This window comes from Geotrypetes seraphini, chromosome 5, assembly GCF_902459505.1.
Source record: "Geotrypetes seraphini chromosome 5, aGeoSer1.1, whole genome shotgun sequence".
In the NCBI taxonomy this organism is placed as follows: domain Eukaryota; kingdom Metazoa; phylum Chordata; class Amphibia; order Gymnophiona; family Dermophiidae; genus Geotrypetes; species Geotrypetes seraphini.
The window spans coordinates 262,810,838-262,829,339 of record NC_047088.1 but is presented as its reverse complement, the minus strand read 5'-3'; the positions used below and the strand labels follow the sequence as shown (position 1 = coordinate 262,829,339).

Here is an 18,502-nt window from a genome sequence, read left to right as displayed (position 1 = left end):
CTAGTCAAGCTGCCTTGGGCACCAGAACATTATCTTGGTACCCTATAAGGTTCATCCAAAGCCATCACTAGGCACTGACTAGGGATGTGTATTGATAAGAACATAAGAACAGCCATAGTGGGTGAAACCGATGGTCCATCAAGCCCAGCATCCTGTTTCTAACAGCGGCCAATGAAGGTCATAAGTACCAGGCAGAAACCCAAATAGGAGCAACATCCCAAAATCTCAAGTAGTGGCAAGATTCCGGAACCCCAAAGAGTAGCAGCATTCCATGCGGAATCCCCAAAGAGTAGCAAGATTCCGGAACCCCAAATGGTAGCAGCATTCCATGCGGAATCCCCAAAGAGTAGCAAGATTCCGGAACCCCAAAGAGTAGCAGCATTCCATGCGGAATCCCCAAAGAGTAGCAAGATTCCGGAACCCCAAAGAGTAGCAGCATTTCATGCGGAATCCCCAAAGAGTAGCAAGATTCCATGCTAGCGATCCCAGGGCAAGCAGTGGCTCCCCCCCGTGTCCTCTAGGAACTTGTCCAAACCTTTCTTAATCCCAGCTACTTTAACTGCGGTTATCACATCCTCTGCCAATGGTTCCAGAATTAATATTTTGTCATATTTGGTTTAAAAGCATTTCCATGTAATTTCACATTGAGTGTTTCCTGATCTTTGTCCTTTTTGAAAGAGTTAAAAAAAAATTGATTCACGTTTCCCTGTTGTACACCACTCAGGATTTTGTAGACCTCAGTCATAATCCCCCATATCTTATCTGAAATGATGTGGGACTCACCTTGGCCAGGCTGGCGGTAAACAGGACACATTCAAAGAGCTCCCCCATTCTCTTCAGGAACTCATCGACATGCGGTCGCTTCAGGACGTACACCTGTACCACAGAGGAACAAGATTTGGGATTTAGCTCGTGCCTCTCTCAGCAGCTCAAGGTGGGAGCAATTCTATAAGGGGACTAGAGATTAGGTCCCCCTGAATCTATATGCTAAGAGAGTACCTCCACATTGAGTTGGCATTTGGGCACCAACATCTATACCAAGTAAAAAGCAGGTGAAACGAGCCTCAACTTACAGTATTCTATAGGTCTGGTGCCTATGTGTGTGCCCCGTCCATACATATGGTCCCTTTGCAGTTATGCACTGACGCACTTAATAGAGCTTAAGTATAGCTAAGTGCCTAAGTGTCATTTACCCCTATCTGGACGTCTAACTACCATTTGAGGACCTAAAGTTAGGCACTTAACATGTAGCATAAAAAGGGGCCCATTTTCACAGCACTTAAGACTTACAAAGTTCCAGAGGTTACAAAATACGCCTCTGAACAGAATTATACTGAATTAAAGAGTTAAGTGACTTGTTTAAGGTCACGAGGGGCAGCAGTGGGATTGGAATTGTGCCTCCCTGGTTCTTAGCTCATTGCCCTAGGGCAGGGGTAGGCAATTCCGGTCCTCAAGAGCCAGAGCCAGGTCAGGTTTTCAGGATATCCACAATAAATATGCATGAGATAGATTTGCATCTCAAGGAGGCAGTGCATGCAAATCCATCTCATACATATTCATGGTGGATATCCTGAAAACCTACCTGGCTCCGGCTCTCGTGGACCGGAATTGCCTACCCCTGCCCTAGGGGAAGAGAACATGGCCTAGCCCTAGTACAGGGGTAGGGAACTCCAGTCCTCGAGAGCCGTATTCCAGTCGGGTTTTCAGGATTTCCCCAACGAATATGCATGAGATCTATTTGCATGCACTGCTTTCAATGCGTATTCATTGGGGAAATCCTGAAAACCCGACTGGACTACGGCTCTCGAGGACCGGAGTTCCCTACCCCTGCCCTAGTACATGGAAACATAGAGCTGCGTACATACATGCGATGGCTGTGCCCAAGTGCCAGTGATGCTCAGAGCCAGCCCCCAGCCCAAGTAATCAAGGACAGGCTGGAGAGAGTGAGCACAGCCTATCCTGGATTACTTGAAGCAGGTTCTGGCCATGGTGAGGTCACTCAGGCTCTTCTTCCTCCCCGGAATGTGTGGTAACGCTGCACTCCTGAACCCAGTTCTCTGACTGGACTCCACCATGATCTTCCAGCCTCCGCTATACAGAGAGAGACCCACTCCCAACCTTCTTCAGTTGACTTCATGGAGGCAGGGGGCATCTGCTGCTATGGCTGGCAGGGACCCCCAAAGAGGTCCTCCATAGCACCACCGTGCTTCCACTCGCAAAACACGAGCATGCGTGGGAGGGGAGCAGGCAGCCGATAGAAAGTACCACCGGTGATGGTCCTCTTCACCTGGGGATCCCCCATCAGCAGATCAAGATATTTGGGTTCGCAGGGTGAGGGCAAGAATGGAGAGCAGGGCAGGGGGCTGACTATGTGGCTACTGTACAACCTTCACCCGCCACCGGAACCTAATACGTTAGAAACAAGAATGCAGATGCCTCTGAAGTACGTGGCTTGGGATGGGGAGGGGACAAGAACCAATATCAGTGCCTGGGTACAGTTGGATAAACTGAATCACAGGAAAATGAAGTGACCTGGCTCTGAAACACAGAACGATGATGGTACCACCTAAATCAGAGAACTGCTCCTGACGCTTCTTTGTCCTCTGAGAGCCCTGAAGGGAGGGACTTCCTGTCCACTCTCTGAGAATCTCAAGGGCCCTTCCCCCTCATCACCGTCCCCTTGCTTCTTTCGGACATTGAGCAGGGCACAGAACGGGTGTACTCAGGAAGCAGGGAGTGGAAGAACACCCTCTGCTGACCAGCCGTGGCACTGCAGTACGGGGACAAGATGTGAACAGTCTGTAGTGTGACCATTACAGAGTCCACGGTACCATCTTCCCAAATCCCACAGGAAACAGCTTGTTCAGCCAATCTCTCCCTGGAATCTATATTCTGTCTCACCCAGCTTTATCCAACCCACCTCACCTGGTGAACTGTGCCATCAATTTCCACAGGAATGATAAAATCCGCATTATTTACTGGCTGGGGAGAGAAAACAGAATAGGCATTTCATACTAAGGCAAAGCCCCAAAATATGAGGGAGAGGTGGGGGGGGGGGGGGGAGGACATACAGAGAATTAAAAAGAGCCAGGCAGAAGAAGGGTCTCCCCACCCCCCATGGAGATTCACTGATGTCATATCTCACTTTCCCAGGGTAGACCCACTTCTCCATCTGTCTAATTTTTGATTCTCCACTTAAGTCCGAGTCCTCAACATCTGTATCTGCCTCTTCTCTTTCCTTTGCATCCATTCCCCTGACGTTCCTCTCTACCTACTCCCCCCCTTCCTTCTCTAGGATTTACTGGCCCTGCCTTTCCTTCTCTTTACCCCACCATCCATCCATCCACATGCATATGACCTTGCTTCTCCCCCCAATATTTGTCTTCCTCTCAACATTATTCCCCTTCTCCTATCTGCCGCCCACGGCTGTGTCCATTAATATCGGACACAGCAGTGAGCACTTGTTCCTTCTCTCCCACCACTGTGCTGTTCCCTTGGCTTCTGCTGCCGCCAGTGGAAGCTATGAAATGGCCAGCAATTCATCATATTTTTTTTCTAATTTTTTCCATCCATCTAATCTAACCAATTTCTGTTTTAATCCCACAGTTTTTACTTGTAATGTTTCATTTTTTAACGAACTGTAAACCAAGTCGAGCTCCTTAAGGAGTAGATTCGGTCTATAAAATGAAGATTAGATTAGATTAAATTAAATGAAGGATCGGCGTCTTCCACCTTTAAGGTTTAGCATAGAGAGTTGCGCGGGGACAGAAATCCCACCCATCCCCGCCAGGATCCTCTCCGTCCCCACCCATCCCCACAAGGAATTATCTCCACCCCGCTCGTCCCCCTAAAAAGCAGCAATTACTTCTTACAGGATCATCAATTCCACAGTTTCTTTTGCTGTTTTCCTTGTGGAATCTCTTTGGCGGAACCCTTTTTTTGTTTTCTGTTCAGGTAATTAACTTATAAACCCCCTCTTTTACTAAGGCTGACGTGTTCATTATATTATACGGACGAACCCTGCTTCCAAAGCCTTCCATCCCCGTGGGAGTCCCGGCCAGAGGGGGATCCCTGTGGGAGTCCCGTGGGCCAGAGGGGGATCCCCGTGGGAGTCCTGTGGGCCAGAGGGGGGTCCCCGTGGGAGTCCCATGGGCCAGAGGGGGATCCCCGTGGGAGTCCCGTGGGCCAGAGGGAGATCCCTGTGGGAGTCCCGTGGGCCAGAGGGGGATCCCCGTGGGAGTCCCGTGGGCCAGAGGGGGGTCCCCGTGGGAGTCCCGTGGGCCAGAGGGAGATCCCTGTGGGAGTCCCGTGGGCCAGAGGGGGATCCCCGTGGGAGTCCCGTGGGGAAAGGGGGGATTCCCGCAGGACCCCCGTGAGATCTGCGGGATTCCCGCGTTCCCCATTCCTATGCAGACCTCTACTTTACCACCCTGAACTAGTGCCTCCTAGTAACTCATTATGATAGCTCTGCTCCTTTCACCAACTTAAACATGACCCCCCTCCCCCCAAAAGCTTGCTTATGATTTATCTGGCTAACAGCATTCGTGTGGCTTATCCTTGCATGCATTTTCATCCCGTAATGGCTAGTGAGTTTTCAGAGTGCAAATTTCCTTGGATAATGGCTTCTGAAAATTGCTCTACAAGTGATGTGTCCCAGGCTTAGTCAGTGTCAGAGTGGGATTAGAACTGACAAGGACCATGGATCTTATGGCCCTGGACTTCTGACTTACAATTGTAGACCCCTATTCTTTCTGCAAGAATCAGTCAGGGCTGGGGTGTAGAAAGCTGGCACCCCTAAAATCTCCCTTAAGGTCGTCCTCAGTCAAGCGACGGAGCCAGCTGAAGGATCTGAGGCTGAAAGGGAGGGCAGGGAGACAGCAGTGCAGCTAAGTCTAAACTTACAGAAACCCCCTCAGACTAAAGAGGCAAGGGGAAGAAAAAAGGGAAGGTGAAGAGACAGAGGAAGAAGATGAGCAAATGACCTTGAATGAGCTGTGAACTAATGTTTCGTCCAGATCGATGACAACACACATCTTCCCCGTGTCCTGAGTCTTAACCTCTGGGAGGAGGTGTTTAATGCTAGCCTGCAAAACAAGAAGAAAGCAATCAGAATCGCTCGTGGCTTAGTGCTTTGAAGAAAACCACTAGCCCAGCTGGCCAGTAAAGGTTTCATTGAAATTCAAGACTGTATTCCTGCTGTCTTGATATATGAGTTGTGTCAAGGGACATTACAGCACAATACGCATGCACACAATAATGTCATTTTATTGGTTCAGAAATAAAGACATATCAATTAATCACTGGAATAAGAGACATTTGATTCACATTTTCACAAACAGCTAAAAATGGCAAGCTTTGGAACACCTTAAGCCAGGGGTGTCCAATGTCGGTCCTCGAGGGCCGCAATCCAGTCGGGTTTTCAGGATTTCCCCAATGAATATGCATGAGATCTATTAGCATACAATGAAAGCAGTGCATGCAAATAGACCTCATATATATTCATTGGGGAAATCCTGAAAATCCGACTGGACTGCGGCCCTCGAGGACCGACATTGGACATTCCTGCCTTAAGCCCTCCATCCCTAGAGGTGACAGCTTCTATAGCCCAGGCTGTACCATCCTCTAAGTCTTGCAGTCCTAGTGGTGACGGTGCAAAGGTGGCACTGTGAGACTCAAATATGTAGAAGCTGATAAAGAAAAGGCTGAATTGCTTAACAAATATTTCTGTTCTGTGTTCACAGCTGAAGCGCCGGGAGCGGGACCGCAGAAGAAAAACATGAATAGGAATGGAGAAGTGGTGGACCCTGATCGATTTTCAGAAGATTGTGTTTGTGAGGAGCTAGCTAAAATAAAGGTAGACAAAGCAATAGGGCCGGATGGTGTACATCCGAGGGTGCTGAAGGTCCCTGCAGGAACTCAATTTCCTTCTCCCTGCCCCATTCCTGTAAGCTCTACCTTAATTGAACAAACTTCAAACACTTATGGTTTTAAAGCGTATGAGGCTTGTGCAGATGAGGACAGAGCTTGCAGGAATGGGGTAGGGACAGGAAAAAGAACTCACCGGGATGGGACGGGAAAATGAGTTCCCGTGGGGACGGTGAAAAATTTGTCCCCGTGTCATTTTCTGCACCAAATACAGAGCTGGAGTCGTACATCGCTTATAGAATAAGTGATGTGCGAGTCCCACCTATGCATGTGTGTGATTGTGTGAATGAATGCATGTGTGTGTGTGAGAGAGAGAGAGAGAGCCTGGGTGCACCCTCTTGCCTGATTTCACAACAGCTCTGAGGCTTTTAGCATCTCATTACCCAAGATCTGGGAAGTCCTCTGTCTTCACCCCCACCCCACCCCATCTATCTACACATCTCTGTTAGTTAACTTGTGGAGGCTAAAGCCTTAGGCAAGCGTTTTTATTCAGCAGGTGTGGTTGAAGCCCCTCCTACCTTGGGGACTGTTCCATTTTCCTCCACCAGCAGGGGTGCGTTGTTATTGACAGGGATGGATTCTGACTCATCGTGACACAAACAGCAGAAGAGAGAATGGAAGATGCTGCGGTTCCTGGGTTTCTTGGCGGGAGACGAGTTATGAGCACCTGCGAAGAAAGGAAAAGAGGTTATTTCTAGCTAAGAAAGGAATCCCATCCAAGCAATATCAACTCTTGTTCCACACTAAAGAAGAAAATCCTTTATCTGCACTTACTCCACATCAACCCACACAAGAGGGGAAGTTAGTTCTCTGGCATCCCACTTGATAAGAAAATAACCGCTGTATTAAACCGTAAGAGAAACAATCTCACGACTCCCCACTTTACGCAAAAGGAATTCACCCAAACTACACAGCTAACACCATCCTAAAGAGAAGAACAAATGCTGTTTTATAAATTATTCCTCCTCCAGTGTGTGGTGATGCAGTTTACAATGCAGGAGTCAAGAGACAGTCCATAAGAACATAAGAATAGACTTACTGGGTCAAACCAATGGTCCCAGTAGCCCGTTCTCACGGTGGCCAATCTAGGTCACTAGTACCTGGCCAAAACCCAAGGAGTAGCAACATTCCATGCTAACAATACAGGGCAAGCAGTGGCTTCCCCCGTGTCTTTCTCAATAACAGACTATGGACTTTTCCTCCAGGAACTTGTCCAAACCTTTCTTAAAACCAGCTATGCTCTCCGATCTTACCACATTCTCTGGCAACACGCTCATATATGCGGATTTTGTTTTTAAAGAGTATTTTAACCCTTTATTTGGTATTTTTGCTCAGAAGCAACATGTGTTTCTATGGATCTTTTGGGAGATCTGCATCGCCAAATGCCTGTTACTTGGCCCTGTAGTTCTCGATCAACATCAAGTTACGTAAAGCAGCCATTTCACCATCTGCCAATTAAAGGGTTAAAGAAAATTACAGCTAATTAGAGGACGGAATGTAAGGAATGGTGAAGCAGTGTAAGGGGGAGTGATATCACTTCTAAATCACAAGAAAGGGGGGGTGAAGGTGGTGGCTGCATGTAAGGTGTAATAGGATGGAGGTGGGTGGCATTGGGGAGGGGGCAGCGGGAATCCGGTGGCTAGAGTCGTTGGAGCTCTGTCCACCAATCTCAAATGTTTTATCCCAGGTTTTTCAATGTAGGAGAGAATGTGCGGTTAAATTACGATCAAAATTACCACCGGGTCTTTAGTGGAAAGCAGATTCCACAAGACTCAAAGGAGGATCGGGTGAGGAGTAGGCACACCGTCACTCTGCTTCACAGTCACAGCCATCCCCTGACTCACAATTAAGTTTCGCCCTAGTTACTTGAGAGGGTCCAGAGAAGAGCGACTAAGATGGTTAAGAAGTTGGAGGAGTTGCCGTACAGTGAGAGGCTAGAGAAACTGGGCCTCTTCTCCCTTGAAAAGAGGATACTGAGAGGGGACATGATCGTAACATTCAAGATAATGAAGGGAATAGACTTAGAAGATAAAGACAGGTTGTTCACCCTCTCCAAGGTAGGAAAAACGAGAGGGCACTCTCTAAAGTTGAAAGGGGATAGATTCCGTACGAACATAAGGAAGTTCTTCACCCAGAGAGTGGTAGAAAACTGGAACGCTCTTCCGGAGGCTGTTATAGGGGAAAACACCCTCCAGGGATTCAAGACAAAGTAGATAAAGACAGGTTGTTCACCCTCTCCAAGGTAGAGAGAACGAGAGTGCACTCTCTAAAGTTGAAAGGGGATAGATTCCATACAAACATAAGGAAGTTCTTCTTCACCAGAGAGTGGTGGAAAACTGGAACGCTCTTTCGGAGGCTGTTATAGGGGAAAACACCCTCCAGGGATTCAAGACAAAGTAGATAGACAGGTTGTTCACCCTCTCCAAGGTAGAGAGAACGAGAGTGCACTCTCTAAAGTTGAAAGGGGATAGATTCCATACAAACGTAAGGAAGTTCTTCTTCACCCAGAGAGTGGTGGAAAATTGGAACACTCTTCTAGAGGCTGTTATAGGGGAAAACACCCTCCAGGGATTCAAGACAAAGTTAGACAAGTTTCTGCTGAACCAGAATGTATGCAGGTAAGGCTAGTCTCAGTTAGGGCACTAGTCTTTGATCTAAGGGCCGCTGCGTGCGCGGACTGCAGGGCACGATGGACCATTGGTCTGACCCAGCAGCGGCAATTCCTATGTTCTTATGTTCTTATTACTCAAAAAGAAATTAGAAGATTACAAATTAATCAAAATACAGCCATAAAAATTATCTTTGATGCCAAGAAATTTTATCATGTCACTCCTCTTCTGAAAAAAAGCTCACTGGTTACCAATTTCCCACAGGATTACCTTCAAAACTCTTCTTCCCGCTTTCAAAGTACAATCTAGTCACCTCCCCTCATTTATAGATAGACTAGCAACCACCCTGCCCTCTGTATGGGGCTGAACTTGTACTTAAATGGCATCGTGAGTGTCAGTATTCATCTCAGCGAGGCCGAAAACTATGGGTTAGACACTAATATCTGTCGTTTTTGAGAATTTTTACGTCACCCCTTCCCACCCCCACAGTATTTTCCCCCAGTTTGGTTGAAATCTCTCCATGCATTTCAGAGTTATGCTGGAACATACACACACACACAGATACATCCAATTTTATATATATCTTCTTGCAGTTCCTTCCGTCTGTCAGTTATTCTACGATACAACCCGCAAAACTATCTTCTCAGTGGTCGTCCCCAGACTATGGAACTCCCTACCTTTGGCCCTAAGACAAGACCCTATGCCTACGAGATTCATCCCTAGGACTTTCAACTCATGAGACTCAGATATTTGGCCATATATTGAAGACTCCCTTATTTATCCCTTTCGTTTTTTCCATCTCCTTTACTTTTTAATTCCATGCAATGTATCCTACCCACTTCCCTACTGTAGCATGTTTTTTGTCTGTAATGTTCATGTTGTATGTTTTTCCTCATTTCTATATTTTAATATACAGTAAAACCTTGGATTGCAAGTAACTTGGTATGCGAGCGTTTTGCAAGACAAGCAAAACATTTGATTAAATTTTAACTTGATATACAAACAAGGTCTTGCAATACAAGTACATACAGTATACACACATCACAACTTGAGCTGGTGGTGGTTCTCTCTCTCACTCACAGTCTCTCTCACTCCCACTCTCTCTCTCACTCCCACTCTCTCTCTCACTCACTCTCTCTCTCTCTCACTCCCACTCTCTCTCTCACTCCCACTCTCTCTCTCACTCACTCTCTCTCACTCAGTCACTCTCTCTCACTCGCACTCTCTCTCACTCGCACTCTCTCTCACTCACTCTCACTCTCTCTCTCACTCCCACTCTCACTCTCTCACTCTTTCTCACTCACTCCCACTCTCTCTCTCACTCCCACTCTCTCACTCACTCTCTCACTCCCACTCTCTCACTAACACTCACTTTCTCACTTACCTTCTCTCTCTCTCTCTCACTCCCACTCTCTCTCTCTCACTCACTCTCTCTCTCACTCCCACTCTCTCTCTCACTCACTCTCTCTCACTCACAGTCACTCTCTCACTCTCACTCCCACTCTCTCTCTCACTCACTCTCACTCTCTCTCACTCTTTCTCACTCACTCCCACTCTCTCTCTCACTCACTCTCTCACTCACACTCTCTCACTAACACTCACTTTCTCACTTACCCTCTCTCTCTCTCTCACTCCCACTCTCACTCTCTCTCACTCACTCTTACTCTCTCTCTCACTCCCACTCTCTCTCTCACTCACACTCTCTCACACTCACTCACTCACACTCTCACTCTCACTCACTCTCACTCTCTCTCTCACTCCCACTCTCACTTTCTCTCTCTCACTCACTCTCTCATTCTCTCTCACAGTGTAGTGACTGTTCTAAACAAGCAAGGTCTTGCAATACGAGTACATACAATATTTTGTATTAAAATTTTGGGGTTATGGAGTTTCAATTATTTCTTATGGGGAAATTCGCTTTGATATACAAGTGTTTTGGATCGCAAGCATGTTTGTTTTTTTTATTTATCATTTTCAAATTACAAATCAAGTATCACTTGAACAGAAAGATAAAGATAAGCCAATAAGGCAATAAGATATTCATTCTAACATCTCAAATATCAATAAAAAGAAAATCATTATAGCTTAACTTCAGCTTAAGTCCACAATTGGGATCCAAGGTATACATAGCGGAAGGATCGCAAGCATGTTTTCGGAACAAATTATGCTCGTAAACCAAGGTTTTACTATACTTTTTAATATGTGTAATATTGTAAACCGCTTTGTATTTAAAAGCGGTATATCAAGACTAAGTAAACTTGAAACTCGTGTCAGAATGAAGCCCAAGCAAGGGATAGAAACTCTGTTGGTCCACTCGGATTTACCGGTACCTGCTGCACCGTCTCTCACATTAAGCTTGATTCTGAGTTGCAGAATTTGGACTTTCAGGAGACAGGTTTAAACCACGCCTTGGCTTTCTAAGTGAAAGATGGCCGATCGGAGGGAGTGGAGTGCAGGACGGGCTGCTGTCCCCAAATTCATTTCACATGTGTTTCTGTAGTTATTTATCCAGTGTCTGACATCCCACTTTTCAAAATTTAACACATCAAGACAGCTTACAAATTGGCAGTAATAAACTGTGCATAAAACATATCCAGACAAGACAGAAGATCAGAGAGAGAGAAAAACCAAAAGGGCGGGAAAATGAGAAGCTCAACATAGGGAAGCAGTAGGGGGTCAGTGAAACAGAAGGAATTCGGGTTTGCTCAGTGGTTTGAACTCAAGAAGTTTCAAAAAGAAGAATCAAATAGGCATCTTTTGATCCCATTTTAAATTTACAGAAGGAGCTTTCTGTCTCACAAATATAGGCTGAAAGTTCCAGAGGGTAGGAAGTTGGAACTGATCATAAAAAGGAAATCTGCTGCCTAAAGTCGACACAAAGCCTCTTCTGAGTAGAGACAGAGCTGGGATGGAAAAGCATTGATTTTGTATCTCCTATGGAGGCGGAGGCGGACTACGTAGCAGAGCAACAGGGGGAGGTTATATCTCAGCCTTTCGAGGACATATCAGGGTGTGGTATTAAATCGTCAGAGGCCCTTAGCAATGTGGCTCTCCCCAAGAAGGCAGCCGCTCAGAGTGCTCAGAGAGGGTCAAGTTTGATGATGAACTGCCGATCGCTAGCGGTCAGTTGGGACAAAGTGGTGTAGGCTGTTTCAATCCACAATAGTCAGCAGGTTCGACTACTGTAACTCTCGATCGGGGTCTTTGCACAGTCCACCCTAGAGACAGTTAACCCCAAATACTGCAGTGCCCTCAAAGAGTAATTCTATGATAAAGCATCTGTGGCTATGCTTATAATTTATTACTTATATTCTGCCTTTAAACAAGGCGAATTACAATCATCCTCTATAATAAAACCCTAAGCGCGCATGTGTGGCGGCGGCAATTTCAGCGGCAGTTTGATTCCTGTGCTGCCGGGACGCCTCTTCTCACCCCCCGACCAGCAAATGCAGCAGCCACGAGGCATTTGCTAGGCTGGCCCACTTCGATAATGCGAGGTGGGCCGGCCTAGCAAAATCCCCAAGGCTGCCCGGGCTAGCGGATGCTGGACAGGAGGAGCAGGGAAAGGAGAAGGCCTACTGCTGGACAGGGGGAGCAAGTAAGAGGTGCTGCTGGAAAGGCGAGGGGGGTAAAAGGAAGGGAGAAGGCCTACTTCTGGCCAGGGGGAGCAGGGAAGAGGTGCTGTTGGACAGGAGGGAGGTAAAATGAAGGGAAAAGGGTTGCTGCTGGATGGGGGGGTGGTAAAAGGAAGGGAGAAGGCCTACTGCTGGACAGGGGGAGCAGGGAAGAGATGCTGCTGGACAGGGGGGGTAAAAGGAAGGGAGAAGGCCTACTGCTGGACAGGGGAAGCAGGAAAGAGGTGCTGCTGGACAGGGGGAGGTAAAACGAAGGAAGAAGGGCTACTGCTGGACAGGGGGAGCAGTGAAGAGGTGCTGCTGGACAGGGGGGAGGTAAAACGAAGGGAGAAGGCCTACTGCTGGCCAGGGGGAGCAGGGAAGAGGTGCTGCTGGACAGGGGGGAGGTAAAATGAAGGGAAAAGGGTTGCTGCTGGATGGGGGGTAAAAGGAAGGGAGAAGGCCTACTGCTGGACAGGGGGAGCAGGGAAGAGATGCTGTTGGACAGGGGGTAAAAGGAAGGGAGAAGGCCTACTGCTGGCCAGGGGGAGCAGGGAAGAAGTGCTGCTGGACAGGGGGGAGGTAAAATGAAGGGAAAAGGGTTGCTGCTTGATGGGGGGGGTAAAAGGAAGGGAGAAGGCCTACTGCTGGACAGGGGGGAGCAGGGAAGAGATGCTGCTGGATGGGGGGGGGGTAAAAGGAAGGAAGAAGGGCTACAGCTGGAAGGGGGAGCAGTAAAGAGGTGCTGCTGGACAGGGGGGAGCTAACAGGAAGGGAGAAGGGCTACTGCTGGACATGGGGAGCAGGCAAGGGGTGGTGGTGGACAGCCAAGAAAAGAAAGACAGACAGAAAGCGGCCAAGGAGAGAGAGAAAGAAAGAAAGACAGACACACACATCTATTCTAGCACCCGTCAATGTAACAGGCTTAAAGACTAGTACATACATAATTAAAATGACAAAAATAAAAAAACTAAACTAAAAAGACATCAGAATCATCAAGAAAATACCAGTGCATCCAAAAAAGCATCAGCCATCCTATTTCACTTTACAAAATAGGTGACACTTTAACAATCTTTTTAGAACTGCATAGATCTTTTTGTTGCCTGAGTGTAAATGAAGAGAAAATTAGCTCCTCTGTGTGACAACTCTTTCCCTTACTTAGGGGCATCTGGAACACCATCTATCCCAAGGTAGAGAGGCCCGGAGAGACCCCCTTCAAAGCTCCACTAACCAAACCCTGCAACACTCAGACACATTCCCAACCTACATAACAAAGCAGTACTGATGTCCAGGACTCAAACCCACAATACCAATATCCATACTTCTTGCTGGAAAAACAGAGCCAAAGCCAAAGAGACCATGGAGATAGATGTCGCTGATTTAAATTTTTTATTTATTTCATTGAGCCCACACTTGGACCCCTGAGGAAGACGCAAAGGTTGAAACATGGACCGTGCTGGGTCCCTTTTCCAAGTTGTGGATACAATTCATTGACTGTTTTATTTTGAATAATAGTCTAAATCAGCAACATCCATCTCCACAGTCTCGTTGCCTTTGGTTTGGACTTGGTTTGGAAGTTATGGGTTAACTTCTTTGGTTGGAAAAACAGAACCAGTCAGTTTGCTACAGATCCCTACCCAGAAACTAACCACTAGCAAAATACCTCACTTCTATCGCTCCTGCAGAATGCAGACAAAACCTCAAATACAGAATATGCCAGAAAAAGCATTGAAAGAGGACATCATGTTTGGGAAGATCGAAGGAACCAGGCGAAGAGGACGACCTGCAATTGGATGGCTGGACACATTGAAAACAACCACAGGGATGACGCTGGAGGAGCTTTCCAGACTAGCACAAAACCGATCTCTTTTTATTTTTTATTTTTTTATTAAATTTTCAGATTACAAACAAGCAAACTTTACTTGAATACAGGTTCAGAAATCAAAATTCGATTAATGTAGCTCAAAACATACTAAGAAATTATACTTAATTATTTAGTCCACTAATTTAAAGATCCAAAAATTAGGGGGCAGGGGGAGGGGGGGAAAACCCCTAGGTAGAAATTATACATTAATCAAAAAGGACAGCTTTAGAAAACAAATTCCGACAGCTGGTTCGTTACACTGTGGGTGACGTTATTTGACCAATCATCACACCCCCTCCTTCTTTAGCCAAAATAAATTTTAACAATTGTTTCGGTTCAAAAAAAAAACAAGAAAAATTTTTCCCCTTCTAGTGAAATACATTTTGCAGGAAATCTCAATACACTGGATGAAAAAAAACGATCTCTTTGTAGATTTTTAACTCATGAAGTCGCTAGGACTTAAGCACCAGTCGATAGCACCTAACTAAGGAACTAGAAGCGAACTCCAAGAACACTGGAGAGACTGAACAACACCATCTCCCAGGACTCAAAGAGCAACAACCTTATCCATAAAAAAGTAACATGTAAATACTACACCAGAATCTTAAAACAGCAATGCACCACACGGTGAGAAAACAGAATGGAACTTGTCCATTTTTGTCTTGAATCCCTGGAGGGTGTTTTCCCCTGTGACAGACACTGGAAGAGCATTCCAGTTTTCCACCACTCTCTGGGTGAAGAAGAACTTCCTTACATTGAATCCCTGAAGGGTGTTTTCCCCTATAACAGCCTCCAGAAGAGCATTCCAGTTTTCCACCACTCTCTGGGTGAAGAAGAACTTCCTTACGTTTGTACGGAATCTATCCCCTTTCAACTTTAGAGAGTGCCCTCTCGTTCTCCCTACCTTGGAGAGGGTGAACAACCTGTCCTTATCTACTAAGTCTATTCCCTTCAGTACCTTGAACGTTTCGATCATGTCCCCTCTCAGTCTCCTCTTTTCAAGGGAGAAGAGGCCAGTTTCTCTAGCCTCTCATTGTATGGCAACTCCTCCAGTCCCTTAACCATTTTAGTCGCTCTTCTCTGGACCCTTTCAAGTAGTACCGTGTCCTTCTTCATGTACGGCGACCAGTGCTGTTGGCAGTACTCCAGATGAGGGCGCACCATGGCCCAGTATAGCGGCATGATAACCTTCTCCGATCTGTTCGTGATCCCTTTCTTTATCATTCCTTGCATTCTCTACACAGAAACTACATGCTAGTAAAACATCACGCCTTCATCACACACGCAAAACAGACCCCTCAACAAATAAGAAACAAGGGCCACAGATCAGTAATAGAGGGAGAACACATGAAGGGAGCATGGGTAGAATATGGGTGAAGCCCCTACACTATGGAACACACTCCTAGAGGAGCTATGTCGAACTCACAACCACAACAATTTTAGGAAGTAAATGAAAGCCTGGCCTTTCCCTCAAGTCTTTAATACATAAGAACATAAGAAGTTGCCTCCACTGGGTCAGACCAGAGGTCCATCACGCCCAGCAGTCCGCACCCGCGGCGGCCCCATCAGGTCCACGACCTGTCAGGTTTTCTTGATTTAGCCCTATATCCCTATCTACCTCTATTTGTACCCCTTAATCCCCCTATCCTTCAGGAATCTATCCAATCCCTCTTTGAATCCCGTAGTGTATTCTGCCCGATCACATCCTCTGGGAGCGTTACATGTGTCCATGTACATGTCCATGTCCATGTACATGTGTCCATGTGTCCACAACCCGCTGAGTGAAGAAGAATTTCCTGGCATTAGTTCTAAACCAGTTCCCTTTCAGTTTCTCCGAGTGCCCCCTTGTACTTGTGGTTTCCCGTTGTCTGAAGAATCTTTCCTTGTCTACCTTCTCTATGCCGTTCATGATCTTGAAAGTTTCTATCATGTCTCCTCTAAGTCTCCGCTTCTCCAGGGAGAAGAGCCGCAGCTTGTCCAGCCTGTCAGCGTATGAACAGCCTTCCATACCTTTTATCATTTTTGTCGCTCTTCTCTGGACCCGCTCAAGTATCGCCATGTCCTTCTTGAGGTACGGCGACCAATACTGGACACAGTATTCCAGATGCGGGCGCACCATCGCTCAATACAGCGGCATGATGACTTCCTTCGTCCTGGTTGTGATACCCTTCTTAATGATGCCCAGCATTCTGTTTGCATGTCAACTGTTCCAGTTTCAAGGAGGGTCCCCACTCGACATCTTCCGCAGATACAAAAAAGTAGCCTAACTCTAGACCTAGTTGAGATCATGACCCAAAGCTTTAGATATCTTTATTAGAGGTCTCAACATATGCCCTGAAAAAATGTCATCAGTATCTGAAATAGTGAAGTAGGGAGCTCTGAACTACTTGATATGCAATGACTAGTAGGGTGACTAAGAGTCATTCTGTATCTGGACTAGAGAATTGCGTGGGGACAGAAATCCCACCCATCCCCACCAGGATCCTCTCCGTCCCCACCCGTCCCCATCAGGATCCTCTCCGTCCCCACCCATCCCCGCAAGGAATTATCTCCATCCCCGACCATCCCCATAAAAAGCAGCAATTACTTCTGATAAGATCATCAATTCCAGTTTCTTTTGTGTTTGCGCTGCTATTTTCCTTGTGGAATCTCTTTGGTGGAACCCTTTTTTTGTTTTCTGTTCAGGTAATTAATTTATAAACCCCCTCTTTTACTAAGGCTGATGTGTCCATTATATTATATGGACGAACCCTGCTTCCAAAGCCTTCCATCCCCTTGGGAGTCCCGTTGGCTAGAGGGGGGTCCCTGTGGGAGTCCCGTGGGCCAGAGGGGGGTCCCCGTGGGAGTCCCGTGGGTTAAGGGGGATTCCCGCGATCCCCGTTCCCGTGCAGACCTCTAATTTGGACTAGCTTGCTACATGCACTGTAACTCAGTTCCTTATATCTTAATTTTTTAGCCACCCATCTTGTCCTCACATAGTAACATAATAAATAATGGCAGATAAAGACCTGTGTGGTCCATCCAGTCTGCCCAGCAATCTCACACTCATCATTTTACTTGCTAAGTTCCTCTATAAAATGTCCTCCCTCCCCCACCCCACGATAAGCAAGACCTACACTCAAATGATATCAATGCGATATAAAATACCCACACCAATTCTTGCTTCTCATCCATCTTGCACAAGACACAGACCGTAGAAGTCCGTCCGGCATCGGCCACATCACCCCAGTGCCGGAGTCGCTGTCAAAGCTAATTCAAGCCTGTCCTGTCTTACCACATAAGGGACAAAGGCCACATAAGTCCGCCCGGCAGCAACTTCACTTCCCCACTGCTGGGGCTGCATTTAAGCATCACTCCAGCACATCATGAACAAAATTATAGTTGTCGTTCTGATGATCTTATGAGTTTTGTGTCAATAATATTTAGGGATCCTTTCTGTCTATCCCATGCATTTTTGAACTCAGACACTGTTTTTGCCTCCACCACCTCCATAGGGAGGACATTCCAGGCATCTATCATCCTCTGTGAAAAATTATTTCCTGGCATTACTCCTACATTTACCACTCCATAACCTCATATTATGTCCTCTAGTTTTACCACTTCTCCATCTCTGGAAAAGATTTATTTGTAGATTAATACTTTTCAAGTATTTAAATGTCTATATCATACCTCCTCTAATCCTTCTTTCCTCTAGGGTATACATATTCAGGTATTCGAGCCTCTTCTCATATGTCTCTCGGTGCAATCCCGGTATCATTTTTGTCACCTTCCTCTGGACCACTTCAAGTCTTCTCATTACCTTCTTTATCAAGATACTATCTACAGAAATGAACACAATATTTCAAGTGGGACCTCACCAAAGACATGTACAGGGGCAATAGCACCTCCCTTTTTCTGCTGGTGATTCCTCTGTCTATGCAGCCTAAAGTTCCTCCAAAGCTGTCCCACTCTCCAGGAGGAGTCTCATCCAATGTTAATCCATGGCTGTTCTGCTCTATAAAAACCTCACCCACGGTTGTCATATTCTACAGGAGAAAAACATCACCCAATATTACTCCACAGCTCTACCACTCTCCAGGAGAAGGACCTCATCCAATATTATTCCATGGCTGTTCTGCTCTATAAAAACCTCACCCACGGTTGTCCTATTCTACAGGAGAAAAACATCACCCAATATTACTCCACAGCTCTACCACTCTCCAGGAGAAGGACCTCATCCAATATTATTCCATGGCTGTTCTGCTCTATAAAAACCTCACCCACGGTTGTCCTATTCTACAGGAGAAAAACATCACTCAATATTACTCCACAGCTCTACCACTCTCCAGGAGAAGGACCTCATCCAATATTGTTCCATGGCTGTTCTGCTCTATAAAAGAGAAGCCTCATTTGAGGCTGTTCTACTCTACAGGAGAAAATCGCCTACGGTTACTCCACAACAGTTCAATTCAAAAGAAGAGCCTCATCCAAAGTTACTCCATGACTATCCC

At 46.4% G+C, this 18,502-nt stretch overlaps 1 protein-coding gene across 1 annotated transcript in view; it reads right to left on the bottom strand.

The window, feature by feature from the left end:
• CTDSP1 (CTD small phosphatase 1) overlaps nt 1–18,502 on the bottom strand; it is a 67,455-nt gene that overhangs the window by 12,769 nt on the left and 36,184 nt on the right. The window contains exons 2-5 of the mRNA XM_033945739.1: nt 6,444–6,592; nt 4,983–5,084; nt 2,926–2,982; nt 784–876 (exon numbers count right to left, since the gene is read on the bottom strand). Coding sequence (XP_033801630.1) covers nt 784–876; nt 2,926–2,982; nt 4,983–5,084; nt 6,444–6,592 — 401 coding nt within the window. The remainder of the gene's footprint in view (nt 1–783; nt 877–2,925; nt 2,983–4,982; nt 5,085–6,443; nt 6,593–18,502) is intronic.